Below are 13,175 nucleotides of genomic sequence, written 5' to 3' on the forward strand. Positions count from 1 at the left end.
GGGTGGTACTCTCTCATTAGCCTTTCTATTATAATGCCATACACTTTTTTCTCTTTATTTTTTATGATATGGGGTCTCTGAATCTTAACATGGTTTTAAGGCCTCGACATGTCTGAATCCGGCCCTGACAATAGGACATAAATACTGGGAGGTTTTGCCAAGGGCTTCACAAAAAAGCAGTTTTTTGAGCTTGCATTGTGCAGGTCTTGTGGGAGGTCGTTCCAGGCATGTGGGGCAGCAAGGTAGAAAGGGTGGAGTGGTTTGAGACATTGATGAAAACCGAAATTTAATCACCATATGCTTCCTGTGTATTACTATTGAACCTATTTCAGCCTAAGGTCTAAATTCAAATTTGGAGGAGCATGGGGGGAGCGCTGCATTCCAGTGGTGGGTGGGTGCAAAGGCAAAAAGAGTGATGTCAAAAATACCAGCATACTTTAGCTTCAGACTCTTGCTGCTGCCAGTAACTAAGCCTGAGGAGAGACATTCCAACCTTCTGTGGATGGTGTGTCAGATTGCAACAATAGGGCAACCATGTGAAAAGGAGGACAGGGCTCCTGTATCTTTAACAGTTGTATAGAAAAGGGAATTACAGCAGGTGTCATTTGTATGCATGCAGCACCTGGTGAAAATCCCTCTTCATCACAACAGTTAAAGCTGCAGGAGCCCTGTCCTCCTTTTCATAGGGTCACCCTAAGCAACAAGACCTCTGAGGAAGGTGATGCAGGCAGCCTTTTAAGTTACCTTGTCCCACATTGTTATGTGTGGCTTTCAAGGTCAAAACCAGCTATCTAAATTGTGAACAGAAACAAATAGGCATCTTTGCAATTAGTGCAGTATTGGTTTGATATGATCAGAATGCCTCACCCACATAAGCATCCTGATGGCTGCATTCTTTAATAGTTTCCTGCCGTGGCATCCTGGTTTTGGAACAAACTGCTCAAAGAAGCATCCCTGGGGCTTTTAATCTGTTACTATTTATGCCCTAGGCAAAAGCCTCTTTTACCCCCGCCCCCCTCAGTCTTTTAAAGCTACTTCTATATCTTTTAAACCAGGGATGGGCAGCTTATGGAACTCCAGATAGTATCCCTTTATGCAAATCTATGGTGTGGTAACAATTAGAATACTGTGTACATTTCTAGTCATCGCAGCTAAAAAAAAGGATGTTGCAGAGTTGGAAGAAGTGCAGACTGAAAAGGGAAACTAAAATATCCATGGCGCCAGAACATCTTCCTTATTAGGAAAGATTAAAACATCTGGGATTGTTTAGCTTAGAAAGAAAGGTGAGTGAGGGTTGACATGATAAGAGGTGTACAAAATTAGGCATAGTGTGGAGGAAGTGGATAGGGAGACATTTCTCTCCTGTCTCGTAATACTTAGAACCTAATGGGGTCATCCTCATAAAGTTGAATGGTGAGAGATTCTGGACAAATAAAATGAAGTGCTTCTTCATACAGCACATGGTTAAACTATGGAATTCACTTCCACAAAATGTAGTGATTCCCACTAATTTGGAATGGTTTAAAAAGGGAGTGGACACATTCCGGGAGGGGAAGGCCATCTATGGCTGCTCGTCCTGATGGCTATATGCTATCTCCAGTATCAGAGGCAATATCCCTATGTATGCCAGTTGTTGGGAACATGGTCACGATAGTGCTGTTACGCTCATGTTGGTTTCCCATGGGCAGCTGGTTGGTCACTGTGAACAAAATCCCAGACTAGATGGACCCTTGGTCTGATCCAGCATGGCTCTTCTTATGTTCTTTTGATGGATTGCAACTTCTACCATCCCACACTTTTGGCTATGCTGGCTAGTTATAGTCCAGCAATATCTGAAGGGCCGCAAATTGCCCACCCTTGTTTTAAATATTTGTTAGTTCTATTGTTTAGCGCAGTCTCATATAGCTCCTTTGCATTAGTTTTTGCGTTGCAGTAAATCGGCCTGGGGCATATATTAGGAAAGGTAGTATTTCTGTACCCAAGTAAATAAATAAAACAAATACTTTTTGTTTCCATTGTTAAGGCCTTCTGGATATGCCCTGATTTAACATCTATCTTCTACTGGGCCGTTTTTACTCCTGGTGAAGTCAGGGCCTTATGAATGTAATATGAACACAATGGCTGACTTCAGCTGGAGGGATATGGAGATGAATGGAATGTGCATTGCAGACCCTGGCTGTCAAAATGCATTTTGTGAAATTTAGGCAGTCATTAAAGCTGAATAATGCGAGCTAATCTGCAGAGACGGATCACGGGCCAAGCTCTCCTGTGATGCGGTGTGGCACCATTTGATTTCGTGTGAATATCTGGAGCACAAGCTGAAACTCCAACAAAGGAAATGCAGACATACAAATAGGTAGTTTCTGGTAGTATTCTAGGGTATACTTATGCAAATCTTTCCTTAAAGCCACATGGAGTAATCCCCCTTTATTGGCCAGCGGTGCCCAAATCTGGAATAAAGGCTGTCTTTCTGCAATGAGCAACTTGTCATATTCCTGCCACCTCTTCCAGAAAAGCTGTTTGGGGTTTCACGTGCTTGTCTAAGAGTCAGCCGTGGAGTAATAGTTATTGCCGTCTCTCCGCTTTTTGCCTACAGCTATTGTAAAATGAGGGATCAACTTGTGACTGGTTGAGAGTTTCATCCAAGTATGATCCCTAAGCCGGTAAACTGGCAATTCAGGTTTGTTAATTATTCATAGGAAGGGAGATTCGTAAGGTACCGTATAGCATTGGTTATGGAAACAGCTTTTCCCGTTTGGAAAATGTTCTGCTTAATTTCCCCCCCCAGCTGCTTTCTCTCCCCTGTACTGGGAGTGGGATGGTGCAGGTAAAGTTATCATCAGCACCTCTCACCACGCTGAGGGATGCTAGAAATATTTGTTAAAGCTGAGATTCTGACCAAAGCATAAAATCTAAAATTCTTTACTTTGGAGTAAGTTTAGATTTTCCCAATAAGGTTTCAACTGCATTCTCTAGTTAGATTCCAGAGAAATGGTAGATACCTCCTTTCTCAGAGGCATCCATGCACTTGATGCTGGACACTTAACTATTTCGTTTATGGATTCCTAGGGTTAGACAAGGATCAGAAAACTATCGGATCAGCTTCCTGCCCTAGGACTGAATCCTCCCTAGGTCTGCTCCAGCTTTAGTCTCCCACTCTCTCCCCCAATGTGAAATGCAGAGAGCAGGAACAAGCCATTGGATTTCACCAAAAGGGTGACAGAGCAGGTAGTGTCATCCACTCTTTAGGGAAGGGTAAGAGATTTCCCCAGGAAAAACGTGACTCTGAACTTGATCAGTTAATTAAAACCTTTCAAAAATGCAAACCCTGTCTGTGGAGTCTTTCCAAAAGGGGAAACAAGACAAAGGAAACCATCCCATGTTGGGGTGGAAATTCACCCCATCCAGTTTTGTGTCAATCGCTATTAGGCAGGATGGCTAAATGGGCCTCCCTTGTTCAAGTGCAGGCTGCTACCAAATCTCATTGTTGTCTTGCCAGCAACTGGTAGGGCTTGTTGCCTTTAAGCCTTGTATGTGGTCTTCTTGGAGGCATCAGATTGGCCACTGTGGGTGGCAGGATGTTGAACTAGATGGATTTATGGACTGATCTACCAGAGATCTTCTTAAATGTAACATCCTATCTTTAACTGTGGCATTCTCTCTCTTACCTCAGCTGGCTGGCAGTTATAAGAATGAATGGAAATGCATCAAAACTAACCTAATCTACCCAAACAAAAGCAGCAGGTCCATAGACTGGAAGCTGAACTTTCATTTTGGATTGGAGACATAAAGCCTTCCATGTTTGCTTTTATTTATTACATTTACACCCAACACCGTCTCCAAAGAGCTCAAAGCACTTGGCATATTACGGTTTTCCAGTTGTTCCTCCGTCCATCCAGGTAGTTGACATTCAACCAAAACAACTTACATTCAACAGTAGAACTTCAAAATGTGCCTTCAGGCAATTTTGTGGGACTTAAAAAAACATGTTTCTTTGCTTGCAGTAGTTAATGTAGGAGGACTTGTGAAATTCTCATCTTTCCTTCTACAAGAACATCCGTGCATTTTACACCACAGACGAGCTTTTTGACTTGTAGTTTTTAGTAGACCTTCCCCAGTCTGGTGCCTTCCAGATGTGTTGGACTACAGCTCCCCAGCTATCATCCCCTGCATGGCAGCTCTGACTGGGGATGCTGGAAGTTGTACTCCAATACATCTGAAGGGTATCAAGTTGGGGAAGGCTGTAGTAGATGAAGCCTGGGACTGCCGTGGAAGGTTGTTCAGAGAGTTCAGCTGATGCACAGCCCAATGGGCTACTGCCTGATGTACTTGTAGTGTTGGGGGTGAATTACACAAATGGATGAGCATTTTGTGGCTTCCTGTGGTCTTTTCAGCTTAATTCAGGGGTCTGGTTTGAAACAGAGACCGGAAAGGCCTTTAGCTCCTGCCTATCAAAAAAATAAAAAAAATAAAAAATGGTTTCCATTATATTCGTTGTGTTCACTACAGTTGACAGAGAGGACACTCTTAATGCTAATCTTGTGGCAGGGGCGCCATTTTGGATTTCAGAAGCAGCTTGGGGACAGGAGTGATGAAACACTCAGAAAAATGTAAAGGTCCGCTCTTGGATGCATTCATTATACAAATTGCCTTGCATTTTTTGTAAATTATAGGGATTGTTGTGGTTACTTTTGTGTGCCGTGTAATAACTACAGCAGTACTCTCCATAAGGACAAACAGGCATTCTGTATAAAAAGCAAATAGGTTGTGTTTAAATGACTAATACCTAACTGATGACAGTCATTGGGTTTGTAGATCTGTGGGGCAAGCTGAGCTGAAAGATGCACCAAGCTGAGCTCAGTGGCTGTGTTTTTTAAGGTGCATTCTGCAGTGAGCTAAGGTGACACAAAGCAAGTGTCTGTAACCTTTTTTCAGGGTTCTTTGGGTACTAACTACAAAAAATATCTTCAATTAGCTTTAAAGTAGGGTGTTTTTTTTAATTTCCGCTTTGATGATATTTGTCCTAGGTAACGATTAGTGGAACATAGCTTTACTTTGAGGCAACATTATTGAGTACTTCTCACTTCAAATACAGTGGCCTGGTTCAGACAACACGCTAAACCATGCATGCATTCCCTTAACCATTTTGTGGTTAAGCAGCATGGTTTAATGTATTGTCTGAACCAGGCTAGTCTGTGCATGCTAGAATTCTCTCATAGCTTTGTTCACTTATGCATGGGTCTTTGTAGGGGACAACAGCAGGGCCCCAATATCACACCTGCATCAGGCCCCATAACCCTCTGGGTTGCCCTGCAAAGCTGATCATGGCAGGAGGAGGGCAGCAAAGGTACTCCTCGCCTAGGGCACCTAAAGAATGTGGTCTGAAACACTGAGTGTTGGGGACAGCAGTGCCCCCCCCCTTCCCAAATGGCATCTCCACCTTGCAGCTGTTTGGAGAAAGTAGGATTGTGTAGAAACATTCTTGGTTGGTGGCTGCATCAGAGCAACTTAAATAAGTGAAAGAAGGAAGGGAAGTAGGAGCTCAGTGCCAGAGCACATGCTTTCCCTGTGGAATGGTTCTGGTCTCAATTCCTGGCATTTCCAGATAAGACTGGGAAAATGCTCCAGTCTGAAATCTTGTTCTGCCAGTAGACAATAACTAGCTTTTCGTGTTCCTAGAAGTCTCCAGATGCACATTTTCATTTCCCTCCCCCCCTTTGCAGTAGTAGTTTTTCTTGTATCACATTTGATGTATCCTATTGTGAGCTATATTGGATACACTTAACTGACAAGTTTTTGTGTTACCTTTCTATTTAGGCACACCGGGAAGGAACTCTTCATAAGCTGCTTGAGGTGAACGGGCAAGCAGAGGGGCCTTCTTATGACTATGATCTGATCGTCATTGGAGGAGGTTCAGGCGGACTTGCAGCCTCCAAGGTATGATCCAAAATATATTCACCCAAAGCAGCCTGATAGCTAGAGCTTGGGTCTCCCCTAGTAATGGATCCTCTCTATCCAAGCTGTGAAGTGGATTGTGGAATCCGGAATATGTTTTGCAATCCACTCTAGTCACATGCCAAAAGGCCTTGCGCAGACAGCCATCTTGGTGCATACTCCAAAATCACAAAATCAATGTGCCTAGAGGGTTGATGTCAACACTGATCCCTCACTCCACCAGCAGCATCTGACATGCAGGGCAAGTTCCAGAGCAGCTTTGGAGAAAGCTCCAGGCAACTTGAGGTCCACTTCAAGAGCTTTTCCACAGATAGACCTGGAACCCACATTTTACCAGATACCATTCTGACCCAGTTGAAGCCCAGGATTGGCATCTGGATTCCGGTTGGTATGGAACTCTGCTGCCATCTGTCCTGGTTACTGAGCAGAGAATGTGTCGCAGATACCTAGATTAGCCTTTCCGAACTTGGCCCCCTCCAGATGTTTCAGATTACATCTCCCATCACCCCTAGCCAGTATGGGAGTTGTAGTTGAACACATCTGGAGGGCACCAGTTTAGGAGGGACTGAGATGTCATACTGGAGAAAGTTCCTCTTAACCTTTGTATTGATATGACATCCTTAGTTGTTTATAGCATTCTTGAGAAGGTGACATATGTAGATGATCGCAGTACAAAGTGAATCCCTGCTGAATAAGACTTTTTTTTGAGAATTCTCAGTTTTCGAATCTATAACAAAACTGTTGGGAAGCAATGAATTATCTGAAATTTTAACATCATCTGTGAAATTCTATTATATAGTTTAAAATATATATATTTACACTTAGGCCTCTTATTGCCAATAAGACAAGATATATCAGTTTTCATAATTCTGAAGTATGTAGGCTTGCATTCAAATTTGGTTCAAAGTTTGATTTTTGTTTGTAGAGTAGTACATAACTTATTTTGTTATTTTTATCTAGCCTTTTCTGAAGTGCTACTGCCCATTCAAAGTTCATAGAGTGGCAGTTTACAAATGGAGGGACTAGTTTAAAATGCAAGGGAATCATATTCCATATTTTGATAATTTGCTTTAATATGTACTTACTAATATAACCTAATCTTGTTTAAACAAATAGCCACTCCTTTGTTAGTTAGTACATCAGCCAGCCTATGTGATATTTTCCAGAACAGATTTTTCCCCCAAATCTGAGCTGCTTTATCTCTTTCCTATCTTCGCTACTTCCTTGTTTGTTTTTAGAAGTAATTAGAGTGGATTTATGGATCTTGTTACTCCAGGCAGAGAATGACGATGATCTAGAGATATGATTTACCTGGAGTGGTAGGAAGCTTAAAACAAAATCCCTGCTGGTGACTAATTCCAATAAAGTCTGAGTGCAATATTTGATAGGCTGAATATTGCTCATTTTGTTTTGAGAGTTATACAGTTGATTGCTGTAGAAGCACGAGTGCACAAATGTACCGATGAGGGATGTTGCTTGTCTAAAACAGGCAATGCTTATCGCCAATACTAGCATAATAAACTTACTCGGCTGTTGTCGGGAGTTGTCCGTTTTCAGCATGCAGTTCCTTTGCTGAAGGAACTGCACTGGCTGCCTATGTTTAACATTGTAATACTAGTGTACAAAGCCCTAAACAACTTGAGACTAGGATACCTAAGAGAGCACCTTCTCCCTTACCAACCTGCCTGGTCACTGAGATCATCTGAGGGCATGCTCCTGGTGGTTCCACATGACCATATGGCCCAATTGGAGTCCATCTGGAGAAGAGCCTTCAGTGTGGTGGCCCCCTTTCTTTGACACTCCCTGCCCTTGAAGACCATTGGTGGACTGCAGTGACTAGCAGCGGCTCTCCAGAGGTTTAGACGGGAGTCTCTCCCATCCCCACCTGGGCATGCTAGAGATTGACCCTCTTACCTTTTGCATGCAAAGCATATATTCTTGCCACTGAGCTATGTCTATGCCACTTTCCAAGCTTGGGAGTATAGTTGATGTGGCCTCTAATCATTTTCCTTGGCCCAAGGGCTTCATGGCCAGGTCCCATAGCTGTGTGTGCACTATGTACATACTTGATACCCCTGCTAACATCCCCACAGTGTAACATTGGTCTTAATTAGTTCCCTTCTAGATAATTCTAGCAGGATTTTACAGGCTTTGGCCCCAGCATGCATTTCATTCTGTTAATCAGATATTTACATGCTTTAAATACATTTGTTGCAGTTTTAAAAGGTATGCCCAACTAATTGTAGGTTAACTTTGGTTTGCTTAATCCACAATTAACCCATAGGATCCAGGCTGGCACATCATGGAGCAACCTCCGATCAGAGGTTACATATACAGAACGGTGGCAGCGCATGACCCTGGCAAATCATGGGTTAACAAACCCACAATTCGCCATCTTTGTAAATTGCCCAGAGAGCTTTGGCTATGGGGCGGTATATAAATGTAATAATTAATTAATTAATTAATTAATAATAGTAGTAATAATAATCTGTCTCCCTCAACATTCTGTAACATTTGAAAGCTTCCAAATTTCATTTGTCCACACCTCTCAACAAAGGTTTCAAATGGGGACTTCCAACATTAGTTGCTGATTTAGTGTCACATCTGCAAATGAATCCTGTCAATCAGAATCGGGCTTAACAGACTTGGGCTAGTGTAGTATTCCTGCAGGCCTTTGGAGAATAATCTGGTCCTCCATCTATGTTAAGGACTTGTAAAATTGTCGTGTATTTTAAACCTTTAATGTTTTAATATTTTATTTTATTTTTTGTACATTTCTTTTCCTAGGTTTTAAAATGTATGTTTTAAATTTTGTAAGGCCGCCTTGAGGCCCAATATTGGGCAAAAAGCGGGATACAAATAAATATAAATAATAATAATAATAATAATAATAATAATGATAGTAGTTTTGAAATGAATTGTTTCTGCTGTCACAGATGTTTATGTAGTCTATACACCTGGCTTACCCATTCATTACCACACCCATTCTGATTGGATCTTTTATTCTTTGATTCTCATATTGGTGTTCTTCATAGTCATGTGACACCTACTGAATGAACCTGTTTGTGTGCGTATGTACATACTTTCTCACATACACACACGCACACCAGTTGCCAACTGAGGATAAAATTTCATGCATCTCACAATGTGGGTTCTGGCCCACAAAAGCTTATGCCATGATAAATTTATCAGGTTTTGCCCTAAACCCTTCCCCCCGCCTGCAGCACCTAAAATGGCTACCCTTCTTGGATTTGGAGCCTCTGTTGCACACCAATCTCTTTTCAGCAGGGGGCTCCCTCACATCATCATCATCATCATCATCATCATCTATTTATTTCTTACCCGCCTCTCCCTCTGGATTGAGGCGGTGTACAACACAAACACAAAACACCAAAAATACATATATGATTGGTCTGTGGCGGCAGCGGCAGCCATGGCTGGGAAAAGACATTGTGGCCTCAGGTTTGAAGCCCCCCTTGGGAAAGCGCCATCTGGTGGCCCCCTCTTACCTCAATGGGCCTCCAAGTGGGTGGTGTGGTGGCAGCTGTACAACCGTAATTGGCATGAAGTGGCCGAGGGCTACCTGCTGTCTTAATCCATCACAGCGCCCCAGGACAATGAAATATCCGTGGCTGTAATGGGAAATTAAAATGGCGGGTAGCAGGCATACCCAGCTGCCTGCTGCAGGGACTCACCAGGCATCAGCAGTAGCCCCCACCAGGGCACTGGTGCCCTCGCAGCTGCCTGTGGATGTTGGTTATGATGATAGAGCACTTGGAGGTTAGCAGGGTCAGATTTCTAGGTGAATCCACCTCTCACCTCCCAATACTCTCAGTCCTCATTAGCAGCTTAGTGCCAAAAAACACACTGCGTTGTTGTTTTTTTAAAAAAGTGTGTTTAGCCATGCAACTTTACCTTTTTCTTCAAAATAAGCTGCAAGGTCCTGATCCAGAATGTATTCTCAATCTCCTCCCAGCTGCTAGTTGCCCCTGAAAATGCTCTTTACTGACGTGGGTTCCTGATCCAGCTTGGGAACAAGTTCCAGAGCAGGCCCCTGTAGCTGCCTTTTCTTCAGAATGAGTGGCCAGTTTATTAAAGCGTACATAATAAACAACGTTGTTTATTGGTCTGAATGGAGTAAGGGACAATTGTAATCTGCAAAGTCTTCCTTGTGTAGTACATTCATCTGTAATAATTTGCCCTGGAAAGTTTAAATGCAGGCCGCAGCTGGGGGCTAAGGCAGAGTCCATGTCTCAGCGTCACTTGACAAACACATCACTTTATGTCTCAGAGAAAAGCTGATTTTAGAAAGGTGTTTTGGAGCATCATCATTTTAAATGGTGTGTGATCTGGAAATCTTAAGCCATTCATGTGATAGAATGCAACCCATCATTTGACTGAGTAGTGGTAATTCAAGCAGCTCAATTATCTTTTTGACGTTTAATTAAGTTCATATTGTTGTGCTTTTTTCTTTCTTCCTCCTTTGCCTCCATGGTATTTAGCGGAGTATTTCCCCCCCACCCCCTTCCTCATGACTAAATTAATTGGCACGAAAATCCAATCTTGTCATTTCATCAAAAGAAAAAGGGAGGGTTGAATGAAATGTTCCCCAAAAGCCCGCTCCCCCAGATGTGTATGCTAATAGACTTCAGGCAAAGTCAAAATGATGTAGCCATCATGACAATCTGTTTTTCTGGTGACAAGTTTGACTATCACATCAATTAATAATCTCCTTGGGGAGAAAAACTAGAGCTGTACACAGCTGGCCTCTCAAAATCACCCACCCTGTTTGTGGGCAAATCTGGAGGAACAATTTCACCAAATTTCTCCAGCGGGAGGAGAAATTCTCTCAACACTTTCTCACAGATAGGGCTCACTCTAGTTAGGGGTTGTAGCCCAACTTCTTTCTTTTGTCATGCAAGTGGCAACAGAAGCAACTGTTGGCAACTGGACCCCCATTTTGTATTCACCACAATGCAAGTGTGAGGTGGGGGGCAGTGTTGTGTCTAGCTCAAGGGAAGCGATGGAGTTAGTGCTTTGTCAAAATCTGTCCTCCAATTTCCTGGAAAAAAAAATTCCCCCATGAAAAAGGCTTCTATTTTTCTGCTTCATCCTCAGGGTATTTGATAATTTATTTCGAATTTATTTTGGTGGCATTTTTGAGCTTACCTAACCACTGCAAGATAGTTGAGGGAGCTGTGTGTGTTTTGCCTTCCTATTACACATCTCCCCACTACTCTACAGTCTCTGTGGCTGCCTGCACTTCTTGGTCTGAAAAAGCCTTATGGGAGGAATTACCTCATGATATCTTCCTCAAGGCTTAGCTGACATACAGAAAGCCAAGTACTACTACTCTCCAGGCTACTGGAGAGAGAATTGCACAGTGAAAAATGTTCATGCACACTCCCTGAGCACTTCACAAGTAAGGTGAGCGCAAGAGCCCTGATCCCAATGCATAAGACTTTCTCTGAAATTTTCTTCTCCTTTCAATTTCTTTTCGAAAGCTATTTCCTTTCTAACAAATTGGAAAAAAAATGGAAGAAATTTTCAACATGGCATTAAGAAAAGTTTCCCCTTATGATGTCTAGTCACTAGGGCAGGATCTACACTACTGCTTTATAATGGTTTTGACAACTGTTCAGGCCCAGGACACATTCCATATACCATTTCCAAAATGTTATATCCTGCTTGGTGTAGATCTGGCCTAGTGCAGAAACAAAATTCTGCAGTGATTTTGATTGATATTGTGATCACATAGATATTTAAGATAGCATACAGTGGCAATAATGATAGTGAATGATGTGTGGTTTACTAACATTCCTGTACTATTTATACCAGAACTATAGTTCCCATTTTTGAATGGGCCTGCCCAGTTTTTCAACCTCTGGCCAGTTGCTGGTCCAGGCAGTGTAAACCTTAATTCAGCCCTGGGCCCTGTATCCTCTCCCTAGAAATGAATGGTCACCATGGTACCTAAGCACTGTTGGACAACCTGTTTCCTGGGCAAGTTGGTCCTTTAGTCTGTTTCTGCAAGGGCAATTCTTAGCCAAGATTTGAGTTCACATTTCCTGGGTTCAAGCCAAAACATCCTTTTGCAGGGATGGTCACTGTTCAGATGGACCAGGGTTCACATTGAGTCTTCCAGCCTTCCCTAACCTGGTGTCTTCCAGATGTATTGGACTACAACTCTCATGATTCTAGTGATGATCAAAGTTGTAGCCCCACACATCTGGAGGACATCGGGTTGGGGAAGGATAAAATCTATTTGCATCACCACAAAGGGGGTTGTGGGGAGAGAATACTTTCATGCTTTGGAAATAAAATCTGGCACCAAAGCCACCATTGCCTTTTGGAACTTAATTGCCTGCTATTCTTCTGTTTACTGCATGACAATGAGTCACAGCTCAGCCTTGCTTCAGACGCTGGCTGTGTAATTGCCAATGTGGCTTCTATAATTATCTGTGTTGTTGTGGATGGTATGTGCTGCTAATCATTCTTATACTATTTGTACTATTTTGCACTTTGCTCAGGATTAAACCTTGCTGATCTCAGTGGGTTTACTCCAGAGCAAGTGTGTGGATGACTTCACAGGGATTGGCAACCTGAGGTTCTCAACCTAATTTCATGTTCCCCTGGCCTAACTTCAAAAGTCCTCTGCAAGTGATCAGTTCAAACCTCTGGTGTGAGCGATCTGTCCCTACCTCCAGCAGCCTGCTAGACAGGAAGGAAGAGGCAGAGAGAGATGGGGTGGTTCACCCACTTTTGACTCTGGTCCCACCAACCACTCACTTTGGCCTGTCCACCATCAGCATGTGACCCCTCACAGATTATCCCCAAGAAGGAGGGGCACCTGCTCAGATGAGCTTTCAGTCTCCATGCTACCAAAATCTTTTATTATTATTTTTATTTTATTTTATTTTATTGGTTTTTATTTCATTTCATTTGTAAAAACTTCTTGTATTACTTCATCATTATTTTATTATTTTTAAATTATTTTTATCTCTCATTTCTCGTTTGTGGTGGTTTTTCTAGACGGACATGTCACACTTTGCCAAGTCATGCTGTCTTTTACTGGTTCAGGAATTTCCTGACTATTGAACATGTTTTAAGTATGACTGCTTTCTGGGTTATTATTATTATTATTATTAGATGATGATATGTTTCACCCTCATAAAAAGCAGAGGGTGGCTGCAAAGGGGCATAACCCAATCTATAAATTC

General features: G+C 42.5%; 1 protein-coding gene across 1 annotated transcript in view; it reads left to right on the forward strand.

The window, feature by feature from the left end:
* TXNRD1 (thioredoxin reductase 1) overlaps positions 1–13,175 on the forward strand; it is a 34,997-nt gene that overhangs the window by 1,113 nt on the left and 20,709 nt on the right. Inside the window, exon 2 of the mRNA XM_063133399.1 lies at positions 5,818–5,937. Within this exon, the coding sequence (XP_062989469.1) occupies positions 5,818–5,937 (120 nt within the window). The remainder of the gene's footprint in view (positions 1–5,817; positions 5,938–13,175) is intronic.

The sequence above is a fragment of the Elgaria multicarinata genome, chromosome 9 (assembly GCF_023053635.1).
Source record: "Elgaria multicarinata webbii isolate HBS135686 ecotype San Diego chromosome 9, rElgMul1.1.pri, whole genome shotgun sequence".
Lineage (NCBI taxonomy): Eukaryota > Metazoa > Chordata > Lepidosauria > Squamata > Anguidae > Elgaria > Elgaria multicarinata.